At 41.5% G+C, this 22,910-nt stretch overlaps 1 protein-coding gene across 3 annotated transcripts in view; it reads left to right on the top strand.

The window, feature by feature from the left end:
- Positions 1–5,015, top strand: part of RAD51C (RAD51 paralog C) — a 72,748-nt gene extending 67,733 nt beyond the window's left edge. For all 3 annotated transcript variants that reach the window (XM_075850407.1, XM_075850408.1, XM_075850411.1), the window contains 2 exons: positions 1,260–1,320; positions 4,643–5,015. In XM_075850407.1, coding sequence (XP_075706522.1) covers positions 1,260–1,320; positions 4,643–4,753 — 172 coding nt within the window. In that variant the 3' untranslated portion in view covers positions 4,754–5,015. The remainder of the gene's footprint in view (positions 1–1,259; positions 1,321–4,642) is intronic.
- The last annotated feature ends 17,895 nt before the right edge of the window (positions 5,016–22,910 follow it).

Below are 22,910 nucleotides of genomic sequence, written 5' to 3' on the forward strand. Positions count from 1 at the left end.
AGTAAGAGTCCGGATTAGACCCTTCCACCTTCTCAGGTATCCCTACCATCCTCACATTGTTGCGACGTAAACGGTTCTCTAAATCATCAGTTTTAGACAAAAGGTAGTTAACATCCATGGCCGTTGCAATAACATCCCTCCTCCTGGGCAGCATTCTATCCTCCAGCTCACTAACACGGCCTTCCACCGCCGTCGTGCGTTCAGCCATTCTGTATATCATGGCGGATGATTGAGATATCTTCCTTTATCCCTCCCACCTGGCATGTAAGTTTTGCCAGCGTAATACTGCGTTGGCTTACCGCCGAAAATACATCTGCCAACGTGGGTCCAGGCCTTGCGGGCCATCTTCCTCACTGACACCCGAGATTCCTGGAGTATTCTCTCCTGTCTCCTCCTCATCCGACTCCATCTGCGTCCGCAGTGGCTCAAACTGGGACCCCGAGCCGCCAGCCATCACCTCTCTCCCACCCGATACCCCTCTGGAGGCACCGGACTTCGTGGGTGTCTGACGTGCAAAGTGCTCCAGCCTGGATGCCGCCACCCCTCTGACATCTCTTCTCTCTGCAAAAGTGCACGTGTCGGCGCCATCTTGCGCTTTCATATCGCCTTTGTCCGCCACTTTAGATCACCTGGACCGGGTTATTTCAGCAGCAGATGGTCCGGAATGTCATCCCCAGGGTCTCCTCTGCCTCTCCTCCTCTGACAGGTACAGCACCCCCGGCAAATTTCACCCACAGGTTAAGTATATAGGATATCGGCAGCGGGAGCTCCGGATCCTGCTGCTGTTCACATACGCTGCTAGGCCACGCCCCACCCAATAAGTTTTTAGTGTTGTATGTTTACGGTGTTTTGTCTCACTGTCATTTATAATCTAAAGAAGTTAAAGGGGAAATGGAATATGCCATAACTGTGTGATAGGTGGCAGTCCTACCTTTTTGACCCCGCTTCCCTCCAACAATCAGAATAATCGAGGTCTGCTAAACCATTCTGCAGCCAAGGCAATTGGCCACAGCCACATCTAGGAGAAGACTTGGCTGGTTTCTTAACTGCTATTGACTTCAATTCAATTCACATGCAAGTAAAACGACAATAATAAGCAACCTTTAGACAACCTTTTGGATTATCAGACTGATGCAAAGAATTAAGAGAAACCAAAGTATACATTTACCTTTTAGTAGACTAAGGAATTAGTGAGTAGCAATGTCCTATGGAAACATCTTCTAATGTTACATACCCAACATATGTTTCTGTGATTCCAGGTTCGCCGCATTATACAAGACACCAAACCAGAAGGACATCACTGTGCCATTTCAAATAACAGTAAGGAGTTCTCTGTACATCATATTAAACATTATTATGTCATAAGTTTAATTTGGTGAATATATGTATATAGAGATAAAAGGACTGAAATGTACACTTAACTATTCGAGTCTGCAGTGCTTCTGCATCCTGATAGCTCTGTTATTAAGATACAGCATGCAGTTCTATATAAAACTACAGATTACACTTTGAAAACATAAATTGGACTGAAAGACAAGTTAAAGAGGCTCTGTCACCACATTATAAGTGGCCTATCTTGTACATGATATGATCGGCGCTGTAATGTACAGGGTGGGCACATTTATACACCTAAATAAAATGGGAATGGTTGGTGATATTAACTTCCTGTTTGTGGCACATTAGTATATGGGAGGGGGGAAACTTTTCAAGCTGGGTGTTGACCATGGCGGCCATTTTGAAGTCGGCCATTTTGTATCCAACTTTAGTTTTTTCAATGGGAAGAGGGTCATGTGACACATCAAACTTATCGAGAATTTCACAAGAAAAACAATGGTGTGCTTGGTTTTAACGTTACTTTATTCTTTAATGAGTTATTTACAAGTTTCTGATAAAGATAGTGGGGCCATTCTTCATCAATGGAAACCTCAAGGCCACGGGATATCTGAAATTGCTACATGATGATGTGTTTCCCTTTTTATGCACTGAAGCTGGCACGTTCCCTGAGTTTTTCCAGCAAGATGGTGCACCACCACATTATGGGTGTCAGGTCCGAGCATTTACTAGATGAACCGTTTCCTGGAAAGTGGATTGGTCGTCGTGGGCCAGTTGAATGGCCCCCTAGGTCTCCCGATCTGACCCACTTAGACTTTTATCTTTGGGGTCATCTGAAGGCAATTGTCTATGCTGTGAAGATACGAGATGTGCAGCAACTGAAACTACGGATACTGGAAGCCTGTGCTAGCATTTCTTCTGCGGTGTTGCTATCAGTGTGTGAAGAGTGGGAGAAGAGCGTTGCATTGACAATCCAACACAATGGGCAACACTTTGAACACATTTTATAAGTTGTCAGAAACTTGTAAATAACTCATGAAAGAATAAAGTAGCGTTAAAACCAAGCACACCATTGTTTTTCTTGTGAAATTCTCGATAAGTTTGATGTGTCACATGACCCTCTTCCCATTGAAAAAACTAAAGTTTGATACAAAATGGCCGACTTCAAAATGGCTGCCATGGTCAACACCCAGCTTGAAAAGTTTCCCCCCTCCCATATACTAATGTGCCACAAACAGGAAGTTAATATCACCAACCATTCCCATTTTATTTAGGTGTATCCATATAAATGGCCCACCCTGTAGATTACAGCAGTGTTTTTTATTTAGAAAAACGATCATTTTTGACGGAGTTATGACCTATTTTAACTTTATGCTAATGACTTTCTTACTGAACAACTGGGCGTGACCAATCAGCGTCATACACTTCTCTCCACTCATTTACACAGCACATAGTAAATGAATGGAGAGAAGTGTATGACGCTGATTGGTCCGCGTCATACACTCCTCTGTACAACGCCCACTTGGCCAAAAAGTAAAACACGCCCAGTTGTTCATTAAGAAACTCATTAGCATAAAGCTAATATAGGTCATAACTGTCAAAAATGATAGTTTTTCTATATAAAAAACACTGCTGTAATCTACATTACTGCGCCGATCACATCATGTACAAGATGGGCCACTTATAATGTGGTGACAGAACCTCTTTAAGCTCTGCTACATCTGTAGCTGAAGTGTTGTATGCATAAAACTGTAGGGAAAAAGTGTTAGCGTTGCCTATGTCAAAAGAAGTGAATTGATTGATCGGACTACACTGCCCCTTTTCTATTTTGCTCACAAGTATTTATGCATGAAGCCAAATATGTTTTATGTGTTTATATAGAATACTTGAGAGAACACCTACAGTATAAAGACACTCTGCAAACCACAGAACTGCTGACTGACTTGGCTCTCCTCCTAAAGCATCACACAACTGTCCACTCAAGTGGGACTGTGGGCGCCCACCTCTTCTTTAAACTCTTTTTGTCTCAGATACCCTAATTTAAAGATTTTCTGCAGCGATTCTACCTATGTATATGATAAATATGCTGAAATGGCATGCCTTGAGAAGTTGTTTTAAGCCTTCTCCACTGTCACCACCGGTTGCTAGTGTAAGAGTAATTGAGATAAAGGGTTATTAACGAGGCTCTGTCACCACATTATAAGTGCCCTATCTCCTACATAAGGAGATGGGCTCTATAATGTAGGTGACCGCAGTGCTTTTTATTTAGAAAAACTCTATTTTTACCACGTTAGGAGCGATTTTAGCATTATGCTAATTACTTTCTTAATGCCCAACTGGGCGTGTTTTTACTTTAGACCAAGTGGGCGTTTTACAGAGCAGTGTGTGACGCTGACCAATCAGTGACCAATCAGCGTCATGCACTTCTCTCCATTCATTTAGTCGGCGCATAGTGACACTGCGTTGTTCACTATGTGCTGTCTTATACTGACACATTAACGTTACTGAAGTGTTTAGACCGTGAATAGGCATTCCTTCCAGCCAGGACGGGATGTCTATTAACAATCCCGGCACTTTCGTTAACGTTTCTGTGGTACTTACAGCAGAGCAAGCGTAATCTCGTGAGATCTCGCTGTAAATTACAGGTTACGGCGAGATTACGCTTTGCTCTGCTGTACGTGATTGGTTAGTGTCATACACTCCTCTGTACAACGCCCACTTGGTCTAAAGTAAAAACACGCCCACTTGGGCATTAAGAAACTAATTAGCATAAAGCTAAAATCGCTCCTAACGTGGTAAAAATAGATCATTTTTCTAAATAAAAAGCACTGCTGTCACCTACATTACAGCGCCCATCTCCTTATGTAGGAGATAGGGCACTTATAATGTGATGACAGTCTCTTTAAGTTTAGAGCTTTTTCTTTAATTTATCAAAATAGCTGTATCAATTATGAATACTCATTGTATTAAAAATGTCTCTTAAGCCGCAACTCTATCACTAGAAATACACTACCAAACATATACATCCTGTTATATGGTGTTGTCAGGCAGTACCTGTCTGTCCCTGAACACTCAGAAGCCAAAAAGGCTTGGCAGTCCACAAAACACGCTTTTTCTTTGACTCTTACTGCCAGAGAAATATACTTTTAATTTTTATTATACAGATACTGTGCATTAAAATTAGTGTAATGGTAATAAATATAAATGTATCTTAAAAAGTCATATTGTTTGATTTTAACTAGAAAGTTTATTCTTTTATAGATAGCTAAATCGGAATTGGTCTGTTCAATGACTATTGTGTTTCTTACAGCACAAAGGTTTTCGGGATGTACAAGCTGTTGAGCATGAGACAAGTTCACCAGAGTCTGAAGTGAACCCACGCAAGCGCCCAAGGGAACATGATAAAGAATACCAACTTTAAATTCAGATTTCAGTGACTAGAAAACATTTTGATTTAAACAAAGACAAGATGTCCATGTCTTTTATTTATATGATCACCAGTTGCACTCACTAATATGGGACAATTATAAGTTAAATATGTACATTTTAAAATAGTAATAATGTCCACAATCACTAATACCAGGTTTGTGTCGGTCTGTTGTACTCTTAATTTTGTTCCATATGCATTTTTTATTTCATTTCAGTGTTTTTGATATTGATCTATAATTATATTTCTTGCAATGATGGTAGAATTGTTTTTTCAATTACAAATTTTGAATGTTACATTTGAAGGACATTTTTATTTGTACATGAAAAGTTCTGTTATATTTACATATCTAAAATAAAAAACGAAGGCCTCGTTCACTTCAGAGTTTGGGTTCCGTTTGGGGTTTCCATTCATCTGTTCCATCAGAGGAACAGATAAATGGAAAGCCAAACAGAAACTTTCAGTTGGTTTCTGTTCCGTAAAGTTTTTGTGTTTTTTTCACTGAAACAATAATGTAGTCAACAGCACGATTTGTTTTCATGAAAAAACAAACTTTACGAAGCAAAACCAACTGAAACGGAAGCATTGCCATTGAAAACAATTGTAACGTCCACAGCCGCGGACCGTCGTTCTTACCTGCCCCCCGACGGCCATGGACGAGTGAGTGCTGGGCAGCATCTCCCTCCTGAGAGATGCCGGCACTCATTTCCTCATCGCTGCACTGGTTCCCGTAGGGTGCGCGTTTGCGGCCGGCCTTAAAGGGCCAGTGCACACACATGAGTAAAATCAGTAATTAGCCCACGATCACCCTGGACTATAAAAAGAGCCCTTTCACTCATTGCCTGAGCGTTGTTGTGTTTACCAATGTTAGTCTTAGCAAATGGTCCCTTAGTGTTATTCTCTTCCCGTGCCCTGCTATCTTTATCCCGTGCTATATTTGTTCCTGTGCCTTAGTGTTGGAGTTGTGTTGTGCCATCTGTCACGCCTGCTGATATACACAATGGCTAGTGTCTGCAAGTTCATCTGTGACGAGCCTCCGTTACTGTCTGGACTGTCAAAGGTACTCTTGTACTAGGACTGTTGTTTGGCCAGCTGCTACTCCACAACGGCGGTGCGGCCTAGTGGGTCCACATACCCACGGATCCTTACAACAACGGTAATGCAAATAGAATCAATAGTTTCTGTTTGGCTTTCCGTTCATCTGTTCCTCTGATGGAACAGATCCCAAACGCTGATGTGGACAGGGACTAACTATTAAATAAGAAAAAGGTAAAAAAAAAAATGTTTTATTACAGTTACTAGTGCTAACGGATATATATAATATGACGCTCAATTTTTTAGCGACCAGATTATTGTTTAGAGATGTTTGCTGTTGGCATGTCCTTAGAATAGCAGTTATTGGTATGTTAATAGCCTTTGTTTTTTACCTTGGAGAGAAATACTGGCAAAAGTTTTTTTTGTTTTTTTTTTCAAAAGTAGAAGCTCTTTTTGATGCAAAACACATCGCCACTCGTAGTCGTGCACTTCTTCTATTTTGTTCTTGTTTACAATACTCCCATGTGAAGGTCAATCCAGTTTGCTTGAAATGTAACAAATAATAGAAGTAGGTTACTTGATTCTGCTTTATCAGTCCAGGTTCTATTACTGTTTTTAACAGGTTCCCGACCGCTGGCCGTAAATATACGGCCAGCGGTCAGGGTCTCTAAAGTCCGGCGTATAGTATATATACGGCCGCACTTCAGAGACTGTGCACGCGCGATCGCGTGCACACAGCTCTATGCCCTGGCTGTTACCAACAGCTCTGGGCACTGGGCAGAGTATCAGGGACCAATCTGATGGTCCCTGAACATGTGGTCGCTGTGAAAACCTATCACAGCGACCACATTTGTTTTATTTTGACTTTTCTGGCAGTAAATCTCCTGCCTCTTTTCTTCTCCTCAAACATTGTTTCAGTTTGAGGAGAAGAAGAGACTCGGGAGAATTGCTGCCAGAAGAATACAAGATTACAGTTACAAAAAAATACAGTTACACTCTAAAACATTCTCTGTATAGATAGATTGATAGATAGATTGTATAGATAGATAGAAATCTATCTTTTTTTCTATCTATCTACCTTTCTTTCTTTTATTCTATTAGAATAGGCAGGTAGGGAGTATATAATTATATATATATCCACATATATATAATATATATAGCAATAGCGGTTTATTTTTTTGTTAGCGGTAGTGTAGATATATATAGCAGTTAGTTTGTGTGTTTTATTAAAAAAAAAAAAAAACAACAATTTGTTTAGTTAGTGTTAGTGTTAGTTACGTTATGGCGAGGAAGTTGTTTAGCGCCGAGGAGGCATACGCCATGCTGTGATCTGAGTCGGAGACCGCATCAGAGATGGCGTCCGAGATGGAACCTGTTTTAGGCAGTGACGATGATAGCGTCACTTCAGGTTCATCTTCAGGGGACGTTGTCCCTGATGCAGTCGAAACTGCAGAACATGAAAGCGCAGGGCCAAGTAGCGCTGTAGCACGGGACAGCCTGGTCCCTCCAGTCCAGGCTCTTGTATGGGCACCTGCCCCATCTTTTGGGCCTAGAATCCACGAATTTACGGCCACTCCTGGCATAACTGTGGACAATACAAATTTTGTCCAAATGGATTACTTCCATTTATTTATAACGGACGACATCCTAAATCAGATTGTCCACGAAACAAATTTATATGCCACGCAATATATAAGGCAGAAACCTTCATCCACCCATGCCAGAGATTGGACGCCCACCAATTTGCAGGAATTAAAAATTTTTTTGGGGCTCACCCTAAATATGGGTATTGTCAAAAAGCCCTCCATTAGGTCTTACTGGTCAACAAGACCCGCCCAAGCCACCCCAGTATATTCTGCAGTAATGCCCAGGTCTCGTTATGAGACAATAATGAGGTTCCTCCACTTCAATGACAACGCACAGGCCCCCCCAAGTACCGATGCAAACCGGGATCGGTTGTTCAAAATAAGACCGCTAATAAATTCCCTGAATAATTTATTTCTGCAACTCTACACCCCTGAGCAGAATGTAAGTGTGGACGAATCCCTCCTCAACTTTCATGGCAGACATAGCTTTCGCCAATATCTACCTTCCAAAAGGGCAAGATATGGCGTTAAGCTCTACAAATTGTGTGAAAGCGGGTCAGGATATACCACCGCCTTCAGAATTTATGAAGGGCGGGACCGCACAATAAATGTTCCTGGATGCCCCCCTGATCTTTCCACCAGCAGTAAGATTGTATGGGAGATAATGCAGCCTCTGCTTCACAAGGGGTATCACCTGTACTGTGATAATTTTTATTCTAGTGTGCCCCTGTTTAGGCATTTGCATGCTGCAAGGACTGGGGCATGTGGTACCATGCGCAAAAACCGAATTGGTTTTCCACAGCAATTAGTGGGGAAGCGCATGGTAAAGGGGGACTCCTGTGCTTATGCATCTGAAGAATTGCTGGCGGTCAAGTTCAGGGATCGCAAAGATGTGTATGTGCTAAGCACGATTCATACCGCAGGAACAGTGGCAGTGAGGGAAAGGGGGGCAACATCGGACAAGCACAAACCAGTGAGCGTGTCCGAATATAACATGTACATGGGGGGGGTGGATTTAAGCGACCAGGTTTTACAGCCCTATTTAGTAAAACGCAAAACTAAAACCTGGTACAAAAAGGTGGCCATTTATTTGTTACAGGTGGCCATCCACAATTCATTTGTGCTGTATAAAAAAAACAGAGGCAGAGACACATACCTGGATTTCCAGGAAAAAATTATTGAAGGCCTCATTTTTGATGTTCAGGACACCCGAGAATGCCTGAAAGACACTTCATCAGTCGGATTCCCCCAACAGCAACCAGAAGCAACCCCCAGAAAAAGTGCCGCGTCTGCAGAAAAGACGGGCACCGCAAAGATTCCCGATATTTCTGTCCCTCATGTCCCTCGCAACCAGGCCTGTGCATTGAGCCATGTTTTAAAAAATACCACACTGTTCTGAATTATTAGATTTTAGTTAATTTGTTGAAAATATATTTGCCCTACATTACGTTTTTATTTTTCCCATGATTTTACTCCAAGGGTGAGGGAGGGAATGGGTGGGGGGTGGATGTCATGTTTGATGTTTTCTAAAGTTCATCTGCTAGAGAGCTCCATTTGCATTAACCTGCAATTTCTTATTTTAGAAAACCCCAAAAAATATATTCCCATTATACCCCTAGATGAATATTTTGGGATTTCTGCTTCAAGAGCAGATATTTTGGAAGTGTTATAGAAACTCTGTTGAGTTTTGTAAAACCAGCTTTGAAAAAAAGCGATATGTGAAATAATCTTCTATCCTCCGCCCTCCTACATCTCTATGTGATAAATAAGGCCACATATTTGGTATCCCCGTGCACGGGAGAAGTGGCAGAATGTGAACGGAGATTAATTTTGACCGTGGTCTATGCTGTGTGTGAAAAATGCTGGCATAAACTGACGCATTTGCTAAAAAATTGCTAATTTTATTTTGATCCATCTTATTCAAGAAACTTTCAGAAGAAAACTGGACTGTCTAAAAATATGATAAACCCCTTGAAGAAAACCTTGTGGGGTCTACTTGTGTGAATGAAGTCATTTATGGGGTGTTTCTAATGTTTCAGCAGCATTAGGCCCCCCAGAAAACAGTATGCGGCTATAAAATCAAGTGCAGAATTCCTGGACCGAAAAGGCCAAAAAGCCTCTTTTTATGCCAAGCCCTGGCACATGCCCATGAATAAAGCACACATATTTGGTATCCCCATGCACGGGAGAAGAGGAAGAATGTGAAATGCGATGAATTTTGTCCGTGGTCCATTTTGTGTGGGAAAAAGCTAGCATAAACTGACGCATTTGTTAAAAAAAAAAGCTAATTTTATTTTGTTCCATCTTATTCAAGAAACTTTCAGAAGAAAACTGGACTGTCTAAAAATATGATAAACCCCTTGAAGGAAACCTTGTGGGGTCTACTTGTGTGAATGAAGTCATTTATGGGGTGATTCTAATGTTTCAGCAGCATTAGGCCCCCCAGAAAACAGTACGCTGCTATAAAATCAAATGCAGAATTCCTGGACCAAAAAGCCTCCTTTTATGCCAAGCCCTGGCACATGCCCGCACAGTGAATAAGGCACACATATTTGGTATCCCCATGCACGGGAGAAGTGGAAGAACGTGAAAGGAGATGAATTTTGGCCGTGGTCTATACCGTGTGTGAAAAATACTAGCCTAAACTGACGCATTTGCTAAAAAAGTGCTGATTTTATTTTGTTCCATCTTATTCAAGAAACTTTCAGAAGAAAACTGGACTTGCTAAAAATATGATAAACCCCTTGAAGGAAACCTTGTGGGGTCTACTTGTGTGAATGAAGTAATTTATGGGGTGTTTCTAATGTTTCAGCAGCATTAGGCCCCCCAGAAAACAGTATGCGGCTATAAAATCAAATGCAAAATTCCTGGACCGAAAAGGCCAAAAAGCCTCCTTTTATGCCAAGCCCTGGCACATGCCCGCACAGCGAATAAGGCACACATATTTGGTATCCCCATGCACGGGAGAAGTGGAAGAACGTGAAAGGAGATGAATTTTGGCCGTGGACTATACCGTGTGTGAAAAATACTAGCCTAAACTGATGCATTTGCTAAAAAAGTCCTGATTTTATTTTGTTCCATCTTATTCAAGAAACTTTCAGAAGAAAACTGGACTTGCTAAAAATATGATAAACCCCTTGAAGGAAAACTTGTGGGGTCTACTTGTGTGAATGAAGTCATTTATGGGGTGTTTCTAATGTTTCAGCAGCATTAGGCCCCCCAGAAAACAGTATGCGGCTATAAAATCAAGTGCAGAATTCCTGGACCGAAAAGGCCAAAAAGCCTCTTTTTATGCCAAGCCCTGGCACATGCCCATGAATAAAGCACACATATTTGGTATCCCCATGCACGGGAGAAGAGGAAGAATGTGAAATGCGATGAATTTTGTCCGTGGTCCATTTTGTGTGGGAAAAAGCTAGCATAAACTGACGCATTTGTTAAAAAAAAAAGCTAATTTTATTTTGTTCCATCTTATTCAAGAAACTTTCAGAAGAAAACTGGACTGTCTAAAAATATGATAAACCCCTTGAAGGAAACCTTGTGGGGTCTACTTGTGTGAATGAAGTCATTTATGGGGTGATTCTAATGTTTCAGCAGCATTAGGCCCCCCAGAAAACAGTACGCTGCTATAAAATCAAATGCAGAATTCCTGGACCAAAAAGCCTCCTTTTATGCCAAGCCCTGGCACATGCCCGCACAGTGAATAAGGCACCCATATTTGGTATCCCCATGCACGGGAGAAGTGGAAGAACGTGAAAGGAGATGAATTTTGGCCGTGGTCTATACCGTGTGTGAAAAATACTAGCCTAAACTGACGCATTTGCTAAAAAAGTGCTGATTTTATTTTGTTCCATCTTATTCAAGAAACTTTCAGAAGAAAACTGGACTTGCTAAAAATATGATAAACCCCTTGAAGGAAACCTTGTGGGGTCTACTTGTGTGAATGAAGTAATTTATGGGGTGTTTCTAATGTTTCAGCAGCATTAGGCCCCCCAGAAAACAGTATGCGGCTCTAAAATCAAATGCAAAATTCCTGGACCGAAAAGGCCAAAAAGCCTCCTTTTATGCCAAGCCCTGGCACATGCCCGCACAGCGAATAAGGCACACATATTTGGTATCCCCATGCATGGGAGAAGTGGAAGAACGTGAAAGGAGATGAATTTTGGCAATGGTCTATACCGTGTGTGAAAAATACTAGCCTAAACTGACGCATTTGCTAAAAAAGTCCTGATTTTATTTTGTTCCATCTTATTCAAGAAACTTTCAGAAGAAAACTGGACTTGCTAAAAATATGATAAACCCCTTGAAGGAAAACTTGTGGGGTCTACTTGTGTGAATGAAGTAATTTATGGGGTGTTTCTAATGTTTCAGCAGCATTAGGCCCCCCAGAAAACAGTATACGGCTATAAAATCAAATGCAAAATTCCTGGACCGAAAAGGCCAAAAAGCCTCCTTTTATGCCAAGCCCTGGTACATGCGCGCACAGCGAATAAGGCACACATATTTGGTATCCCCATGCACGGTAGAAGTGGAAGAACGTGAAAGGAGATGAATTTTGGCCGTGGTCCATACCGTGTGTGAAAAATGCTAGCATAAACTGGCGCAATTGCTAAATTCTTGCATTTTTTTCCAATTTTGCCCACTTTAGAGAAAAAAATAAAAATGATATATACTGACAAATGCCACTAAAACAAAGCCCTATCTGTCCTTTAAAAAGAGTGTAAAATTCAAAGATGAACTTTATTCACCTGCAGAGTTATAGTCATCTAAAGAAGCGCATAGCAAAATTGTGAAATTTGCTCTGGTCATTTAGCTGTAAAACAGCCTAGTCCTTAACCGGTTAATAACTACAGCTGAAAAATTATACAGTTATATAATTTTACAATTTAGATTATCTTTAGAGAAATTAATAAGAATTGGGATATATATACTACAACTATTCGTGTTTGCAAATGACGCCTAATACCATTCTACAGTAATGGATTTATAATATGTATACAGACAGTCTAATAGTTGTACATCTAAAATTGACCATAAACATAATAATCATTATTATTGATCTAAACTTAAAAGAAAACAAACCATGAAATCTCACAACCAATGCAAAGATGTTCTATTGGTTGGAACAAGTATAGAAAGTGTTGCTTATTTGTATGCGGTTTAATCAGCTTTCATACTAGAAAATAAAATGTGCAAAACAATATATATGAACTATATATGCAGCAGTGGGACTGCTTTTTTACAAAGAAATAATTTCCATTGTTGCAGATATCTTGCAGTTTATTCCCTCTTTAACAACAAGTGCGCTAATGGTCCTACCTTCCTAATCATTATTTAGAGGTGAATATTTCAGATAGTAAACCATCATTTCTCTTTCTATAATAGTACCTGTATATCTAAATTTAAGCTATTTAACATAATTTTTTTTCTATCACAACAACTTGGTCTGAAACCTTTGTAGTTATAGAAATCAATATCCATTAGCATTACCCAGTGGGACCATATGTAGTATGACCAGGGATGCACGAAACTTCGATACTGTTTCGATACCGTGCACCCCTAAACGATTCGACATTGTAACACATGAATGTATGAGAGCGGAGCTGCGGCTGTGTAATAACGGCGGAGATCAGAGAAACCTCTCATCTCCGCTATTATTCCCCTGAATTCTGCGATCAAATCTGACCGCCACCACAGCATTCAAGAGGAGCATGAGAAGCGGGGAAGCCCCATGAATCGCGTCACAGGAATCCCTGTGGCGTGATTGAGGGACATACCATATATGGGCAGACAACCCAGGGTCCATTGAAGGACCCCAGAGCTGTCTTACCATATTTCCTGTTGTTAGGGCATACTTGGGTATGTCCTAACAACTGCCTGTGTACTATCTATATAGATGTATGCCAGTACATTAAAGTTTAAAAATAAAGTAAAAACAAAGTAATATTAAATTTAAAAAATACACATACACCTTTTTTACAATAAACATTACAATAAGTCTCAATACATAAAATATACACATATTGAGTATTGGCGCGGCCGTAATAACCTGCACAACAATTTTTTTGATGTGTACGTTGTAAAAAAATAAAATAAAATCTTCTTTCTTTCACTTATTAACGTAAGGCACGAGGTGTGATGAATTTAACCTCCATGTGCCTCACATTAATAGTAATTAACCCCATCATGTACCTCACACGTTAACCCATTATGGACTGAGAAACATGATGGGATTAATTACTATTAATGTGAGGCACGTGGAAATTCATCATCACACCTCGCGCCCCACATCAGAAAATGGAAGAACTTTTTTTTATTATTACTGTTGGCAAAGTAATCGGTATCCAAAGTATCGGTATCCAAGTCCAAATTCTGGTATCGTGACATCACTAAGTATGACACTGTCCAGTATTAAAATCCCATTCTAGGTATGAACTGTTAACATTAGCTCTGAGATCTTGAGTTCTGAAAGACCCCATCAAATGTAAACTTATGACAGTTCACGCATCTATTGTCCTGAGCACCACTTTAATGTTTACATGCAGCGATGCTCAGGGCAGTGGGCACTGCAGAGAGGAAGGGGTCCTTTTGTTTATTTAAAGTCCTCTTATTCTTCACGCATGAGAGAACTAAATAAATGTGAAGAAAAAAAAAGCCTGGGAAACCAGAGCGTCTATGCCGTTGTGATATTCACAAATCCTCTACTTCATGAATAAGAGCTAAATAAAAACAAAAGCCGGAAAACCCCTGGAAACCTGAGGGTCAATGCCATTGTGATCTTCACAAATCCATTGAAGGTATATTACAATAATTAATAAAACACGCTGGCTAATTAAAACTTTGTGCATGAGCTATACCTACTCAACCAGTACATGTTCTTACAACATCATTCATGAATGCTCAATACTTTAATTGCGTTCTGTAGGGATGAAGATCTATCAAATACATTTTGCTGAAAATATCCATCTGCAAACATCTAATCTTTGTACGAGTGGAATAAATGTCAAGGTTGTGATGTTTACATGCATTGTGACAATGTATCTGCATCACAGAGCTTGAAAGCAAATTATGAAACAGACATATTACTAAAAGAAAGACATTATGAAACAAACAAAAAAATCTGTATCGTACACTATTTGGATGATAGAACTACATGGTAACACTAAAAAGGTATGCAACTATTATTTTTCCCTTATAAATTTTTTTTTTCCATTTATCTTGTAAACTTCCGCTAAAAAAGCAAACCACAATTTGCCGCGTAGACGTAGCCCAAACTGCTACACACGGGTAAAGAATTGTAGCTTTAGTTTCTTTCCCATATTTCTTGCACTCCAACAAGCATTAGCTTTTGTGACTTCCTGACATAGAAGAAAGTAAATATTATTAGATAACTGGTAAGATGCATGCACAATAGCCAGATGCAATCAAAACATATATTGACAAATAGAAATGTATTGAACGCTGGTCAGAAGGGCATTGGACAATGGGCCTAGAGTTTATATCTAATGGCAATACATCTTTTCCTTTTGTTTAAATATATTAGCACTCTTAAAAGCAGTGGTACCACATTTTAGCATGTATGAAACATTTTGGGAATGTTTGAAAACCTCCAATAATCCCATTAGATTGTTCAATTGCAGTTATCCCTCTTATTTACCCCTTAACGCTCCATGATCTACTATTAGGTCACGCTAACTAGAGTGTTCGCGCTCCGTGACCTAATAGTAGGTCATGGGAATAACCGACCTTCCCTCTGAGCACTTTTATGAGCTGTGACAATTGCTGTCTTGTACAGCAGTTGCTGCAACTCCTTCCCCGCCGATTAACCCCTTGGAAGCCACGTTCAATAGCGATCGCGACTTCTTAGTTGTTAAAGCACCATTGATGTCGCGCAACATTATCACGGGCGGCTATGGTTGCTACGGCATCCGGCTATGCCATCTACGGAAGCCTAGTGGGTCCTGACAAAGTCAGGACCCACTATGCTTGCTGTCAGCGAGTAGCTGACAGCTTTAATACAGTGCACTACGCATGTAGTGCAGTGTATTAGAATTGTGATCAGGGCCCCCTGCCCTCATGTCCCCTAGTGGGACAAAGTAAAAATAAGTTGTAAAAAAATAAAAGTATTAAAGTAATAAAAGTAGAAAAACCCCTTTTCCCCTAGCAGTCCCTTTTTATTAAAAATATATTTAAATAAACTATAGATAATTGGTATCGCTGCGTCCGTAACAACGTGAGCTACAAAAGTATTTTGTTATATATCCCGCACGGTGAACGGCGTAATAAAAAACAAACATACCAGAATAACTATTTTTTGGTCATTTCACCTTCCAAAAAATGGAATAAAAAGAGATCAAAAAGTCACATGTACCTAAAAATGTTACTGATCGAAACTACAGTTCGTTAGGCAGAAAGGAAGCCCTCACAAGGCATTCTTGATGGAAAAATTTAAAAGTTCTGGCTCTTAGAATAAGGCAACACCAAAAGTAAATGATTTATTATAAAAAATGTTTTATTGTGCAAACGCAGTAAGACATAAATATATATAAACATATGGTATCGCCGTAATCGTATTGCCCCGCAAAATAAAGTGAATTTCATTTATAGCGCACGTGAACGCTGTTAAAAAAAAAAGGAATAACAAAAACATAGAATTGCTGTTTTTTAGTCATCTTAAAAATAGAATAAATGCTCATCAAAAAGTCGCATGCACCACATGAAAACTACAATGAATTCCTCAAGGGGTCTAGTTTCCAAAATGGGGTCACTTTTAAGGGGTTTTAACCTGTACAGGTACCTCAGAAGCTCTGCAAATGCGACATGGCGCCCAGAAACCAATCCAGCAAAATCGACATGCCAAATAGCGCTCCTGCCTTTCTGAGCCCTGCCGTTTCTCCAACCAGCAGTTTATGACCACATGTAGGGTATTGCCGTAATCGGGAGAAATATGTGATTTTCAATTTCACAGCCTAATTCCACAAAATGCAGCAAAAAAAAGTATGGTGTAAATGCTCACTATACCCCTCGATAAATTCCTTGAGCGGTGTCGTTTGCCAAATGGGGCCACTTTTGGGGGTTTCCCCTGTTTTGGCACCACACAACCTCTTCAAACCTGACATGGTGCCTAAAATATAATTAACAAAAAGAAAGCCTCAAAATCCACACTAGGTGCTCCTTTGCTTCGGAGGCTTGGGTTTCAGTCCATAAGCACACTATAGCCACATGTGGGATATTTCTAAAACCGGAAGAATCTGGGCAATAAGTATTGAGTTGCGTTTCTCTGGTAAAACCTTCTTGAATAAGGGTAAATGGGTAGAAAAGGAATAAAAAGGATTTTCTGACAAAAAAATGAAATTTGTAAATTTCACCTCTACACTGCTTTAAATTCCTGTGCAACACCTAAAGGGTTAATAAACTTTCTAAGGCATCATTTACACGACGTAATATACGCCCGTGCTTTTCACTCGTGTCGTACTCACCTATATTAGTCTATGGGGCAGTGCAGACAGTCCGTGAGTTTTGCGCAGGGTGAGTCCGCTGCGTAAAACTCACGACATGTTCTATATTTCACAGTTTTTCGCGCATCACGCACCCATTGAACTCAATGGATGCGTGAAAACCACGCATGCCGCACAGAAGCACTTCCGTGCGAACTGCGTGAATCGCGCAACAGCTGTCAAACTCTGAATGTAAACAGAAAAGCACCACGTGCTATTCTGTTTACAAACATCCAAACGGAGTGTCATAATGATGGCGGCTGCTCGAAAATCACGCAGCCGCACATCATACACTGATGACACACGCAGCTTTTAAGTGCCTTTTGCGCACGCAAAACGCAGCGTTTTTTGTGTGCGCAAAACGCACACACTCGTGTAAATCAGGCCTAATGCTGTTTTGAATACTTTGAGGGGTCTAGTTTCTAAAATGGGGTGTTTTATGGGGGTTTCTAATATATAGGCCCCTCAAAACCACTTCAGAACTGAACTGGTACCTAAAATAAAGTGGCTTTTGAAATTTTATTCAAAATATGAGAAATTGCTGCTTATGTTCTAAGCCTTGTAACATCCTAGAAAATAAAAGAATGTTCAAAAAAATTATGCCAACATATAGTACACATATGGGAAATGTGAACTAGTAACTATTTTGGGTGGTATAACCCTCTGTCTTAAAAGCAGATGCATTTAAATTCCGAAAAATGCTATTTTTTCCAAATTGTCTCTAAATTTTGCTATTTTTCACAAATAAACACTGAATATATCGACCAAATTTTACCACTAACATAAAGCCCAATGTCTCACGATTAAACAATCTCAGAATTGCTTGAATAGGTTTAAGCATTCTGAAGTTATTACCACATAAAATGAAATATGTTAGATTTGAAAAATGGGCTCTAAGCCTTATGGCCCAAATTAGGCTGCGTCCTTAAAGGAACAGTGTCATCACAAATTATTTTTTTATATGTTAAAGATGTTAGTGCTTTATTAAAAACGTTTATATTTATTTGTGTGTTTGTGTTTTACTTTTTCTTATTTTTACACTTTTTCTTCCCTATGGGGGCTGCCATTTTTTGTTCCATTTCTGTATGTGTCGATTAACGACACATACAGACATGGAATATGGCAGCCACAGTCCCATAGGGACTGCGAACAGCTCCCGTCCCATTCACTTGTGTGTACGGCGTCTGTGTGGGAACTGCGCATGCGCCGCTCCCACACAGTCCAATTTGAAATTGGCGCCGTCCGGCGCCATTTTCCTGTGGACCGGAAGTCGCGGACGGACAGTAATATTACTACTTCCGGTCGCGGCTTCCGGACTTGTGCACTTGGACCAGCGGCAGCAGACGGAGCGGACGGGCCGGAGGGAGCCGCGGCGGCAGGAGCAGGTAAGAGATTTCAATGTATGTTCCGTGTTTGTGTGTGTTTACTACTGTATGTAAACCTACTACACTGTGTGTTAGCTCAAAAAATGGCGACACACATTGTAGGAGGTTACACCGTTCAAACCCCTCGTTTATCCCGGCACTAGCCAGGATAAAGGAGGGGGGGGATGCTGAGAGCTCACTAGAGCGAGGGCTTTTCACCCAATTTTGCAATGCTGCAATTTTGGGAATAGCTCCATCTAGTGACCAGAAATGGGAAATATTATAAATTAGAATTAATTTATAATATTACCTGACTCGTGAAAAAAATAAAAAAAATTTGAACAATGTTTAATCACCCACACACTAAATGTTTAATTAAAAAAAAACAAACATGTTTTTCTGGCAACACATTCCCTTTAAGGGGTTAAAGAAAAATGCCAGCATACCAAAGAAAATCGTACCCACTACTCCCTAACGTAGCCCACGTTATATTGTTCTATATATATTGTTCTATATTCCCCCACGAATCCTGTATCTGACACTTAAAAAGAGAATAATCCAGAAATCACTGCCTGTAGTCAGTAGCTCTGGTAACTACATGTCCCATGATACCTTGCTCAGGAATCACAAAGATGGGCTTAGCCAAATCACATGTGAGCAGGATGCTGGAAACCTATGGATACTTGTTTAAGGCACAGTAGAGGCTACAGACTGCCCTGAGCAGCAGACTGTATATCACAGGCAGTGTGCAAACTCCAGCTTACTGCATAAAGTAGTAGAGATGATTGATTGGTAAAAGCTTTACATCATCTACAGAAAGCAGCATGTAGAAGATGCAGTGAATGGTTCCTTTCTTTGTCCTGACGTGATCTGATCCCTTCATTAAGCCATATAACAACCATCTGAATTGTGTGTTTAAATGCCCCTGACAGTTCTGTTATATACACTAAGGCCTCGTGCACACATCCTTCACCGTTTTCACATCCATTTAAAACGAATCCGTGTGTCCGTTGTGACATCCGTGTGGTTTCCGTTGTCTCTCCGTTCCGTTTTAAACTGACGTTGTGCTTTCGGTTCTCCTCTATTTTTAATGATCCGTTAAAAAACCGGAAGGTATTAAACTTAAATTGAACATGTAATACCAATAGGAATGCCACATGATCGTTTTTGCACTCTTTTCTGTAGCTTTCAGAGCATAGAGAACAGTTTTGAGATTGCTCTGTTTGGCTTGCTTAGGTTTCTTGTGACTTTGGACTAAAAAGAGGAGCACCAAACCAGTTGATAGTGTCCTTTTAGCTTGGATTCTTTCTCTGTGCTTTTGGACAGCAACCTCATATGCTTGAGGAAGAGGAGGAGTAGTAGGTATTGGGTTCATCCCATTGTCTCCAAACGGGCTACTAAAGGGCATTTTCATACCCTCTACCGTGACCTGCAAAAGCACCCAGAAAAATTTGTGCATTTCTTATTGTATGTCAATCAGCGCCTTTTGTCTGCTGGAGGCCGTGCGTCCTGGATTCACTCTCCAGGACACCTATATGAGGCGCTGTATTTCTCCTGAAGTACAACTGATCATCATCTTAAGGTAATGTAAATACCCCCTTTCCAAATACCCGCGATGTCCCCCTAATTCTTCTAGCGTAAATGTAAAATGCCCCTTTCCAAACACCTGCCATGTCCCCCTGATTTAGCTAGCATAAACGTAAACTACCCCCTTTCCAAAAAGCCGCCATGTCTCCCTAATTCCGCTGGCATAAACATAAAATGTCTCCTATTTGAAAATACTCTTTTTTTATTTCTGGCAACAGGCAACTCCTTTGCCTCTTTACACTACGAGTTTCTTCTGGGGAACACCACCATTTCTTGTATTATCCGGATGACATGCGAGGCAACCTGGCGTCTTCTGAGGGAGACGATGATGCCACAGCCATCGACAGAAGATTGGTGTCACGATCCATGGGTATGTGGACCCACTAGGCCGCACCGCCGTAGCGGCTGGCCAAACAACAGTATACACAGTCTATGCAAAGTCCTAGTACACGAGTACCTGTAATAGTCCAGACCATAGAAGAGGCTCAGGCAGAGATGGAACTTGACGGTAGATAACGCAAAAAGTGGCGGATGATTCCAGGTGTGGCAGATGACACCAGACGTGTATGACAGTAGGCATGGCAAATGACACGACTCCAACACTAGAAAGGGCACAGGAACAAACAGCACGGGATACAGGAAGCAGGGCATGGGAACACTGGAAACAGGATACGACTAAGGGACCATTTGCAAGAATAACATGGGAATACACAACAACGCTCAGGCAAGGAGTGAAAGGGCAGGGCCCTTTTTATAGTCCAGGTTGATCTGGGAATAATTAATTACATATGCGCGTGCTGGCCCTTTAAGGCCAGGAAAGCGCACGTGCGCCCCCTAACGGACACTACAGGGCAGAGCGGCCAGATGTGCTGACGTCTCCAGGGAAGGAGACGTCAGCCACAGAATGGGGGTCTGCGGTCGCAGCCGTCAGCAGGGGAAGGGAAGGCGGTGGCTGTAACAGTACCCCCTCCTTTACTTGGGTCCTGAGCGAGAGAGGAATCTTTTAATGAGGGCAGGGGCATTAATGTTCTCTTCTGATTCCCAGGACCTCTGCTCAGGACCAAACCCTCTCCAGTCCACCAAATAGAAAGTCCTTTCTCCTACCCTCTTGCAGTCCAGGATTTTCTTCACAAATCAGAAGAACCGCTGGGAGCAACTGCAGGACTAGGAGTTTTACTGTAGCAGTTTAGAACCACAGGTTTCAGGAGGGACACATGAAAAGAGTTGGGGATTCTGAGGGTAGGAGTCAGCCGAAGCTTATAGAAGACAGGGTTTATCTGTTGCAGGATCTCAAAGGGTCTGAGCAAATTTGTATGAGGGCACCTTTTAGGCGAATATTCCTTGAGGACAGCCAGACTTTGGTAGCAGAAAGAAACTGAGATGGCTCTCTTCTTCGTGTATCCGCTTTTCGCTTCATGCGATCGACTGCCAGCAGAATAGAGGACCGGGTCTGCTGCCAGATTTGTAGAAAGTCCCCAAATGCAGAGTCAGCTGCGGGTACCTGAGATGTAGCCGGAAGAGGAAGAGGGATTTGTGGATGTTGGCTGTAGAACAGTGTGGAAGTAGTGGACTTACTTGTGTGGTTGTTATATGAGAGCTTGGCCCATGGAAGAAGCTGAACCCAGTCATCATGCTGCATGGAGATGAAGTGACAAAGATAACTCTACATGATTTGGTTAAACCTCTTGACTTGACCATTGGATTGCGGGTGGTGTGCTGAAGAAAAGTCCAATCTCACATCCAGGAGTTTAAATAGGGCGCTCCAGAATTTTGAGGTGAACTGAAACCCCGATCAGACACAATATGAAGGGGCAAGCCATGCAAGTGAAAGATGTGCAGAATGAAGAAATTTGCTAGTCGAGGACAGAAGGTAGGCCGGTCAGTGAGATAAAATGTGCCATCTTCGAGAACCGGTCCACCACTACCCAGACAGTATTGCATCCTGCTGAGGGAGGAAAATCTGTGACAAAGTCCATTGCAATATGCTGCCAGGGAGCGTTGGGCACAGGCAGAGGTTGGAGCAGGCCGGCAGGCTTGGAGTGAGCAACCTTGTTAGAAACACAGACCGTGCAGGAAGAGACAAAGTCCACAATATCTTTGGGCAATGTGGGCCACCAGAAATGATGAGCTATCAGATCTCGAGTCCTACGAACACCCGTGTGCCCAGCCAGTTTTGGGCTGTGTCCCCAGCGAAGGATTCTCCTCCTGTCTGCCAAACTAACAAAATTCCTCTCTATCTTGCAGGGGATTAGCAGTAACAATGCAGGCCGGGTCTATGATACATTGAGGGGTATCGACAGTGTCCTCTGTTTCAAACTAACTGGACAGGGGATCGGCCCTTACATTTTTGACTATGGGACAGTAGTAGAGCACAAACTAATAGGGGGTGAAGAACACTGATCACCTGGCTTGACGGGGGTTTAGCCGTTGAGCTGACTGGAGATAGGTGAGATTCTTGAGGTCTGTTTATATCAGAATGGGATGAACTGTACCCTTTAGCAGATGTCTCTACTCCAGTGCCAACTTGATGGCCAGTAACTCCCGGTCCCCAATAGAGTAATTGCGCTCTGCGGTAGAGAAAAGTCTCGAGTAATAGACACACACTAATGCCTTTCCTTTGAAGCTACTCTCGAATAGAATTGCACCTGCACCAACAGAGGAAGCGTCCACCTCCAACGAGAACTGCCAAGCTACATCAGGATGATTGAGGCATGAAGTGCAGGCACTCTTGAGGCTATTAAATGCTGATTCTGCCTCTGGAGTCCCCACCTTGGCGTTTATACCTTTCTTGGTAAGTGTAGATATGGGAGCCATCCGTGATGAGAAATTCAGGATAAACTGCCGGGAGATGTTAGCGAATCCCAGAAAACGCTGTATAGACCGCATTCCAAAACGGACTTTACTTTCTCAGGATCCATCTTGAGGCCTTGGTCTGAGATGATGTAGCCCAGGAAGGGCAGGGAATTTTTTTAAAAATGCACTTCTCCAGCTTGGCATACAGACGATTCTCCCTTAATCGCAACAGAACTTGACGAACGTGTCTCCGATGTGTCGTTGGATCTGGGGAGAAGATCAAAATATC

This window comes from Rhinoderma darwinii, chromosome 2, assembly GCF_050947455.1.
Source record: "Rhinoderma darwinii isolate aRhiDar2 chromosome 2, aRhiDar2.hap1, whole genome shotgun sequence".
NCBI lineage: Eukaryota > Metazoa > Chordata > Amphibia > Anura > Rhinodermatidae > Rhinoderma > Rhinoderma darwinii.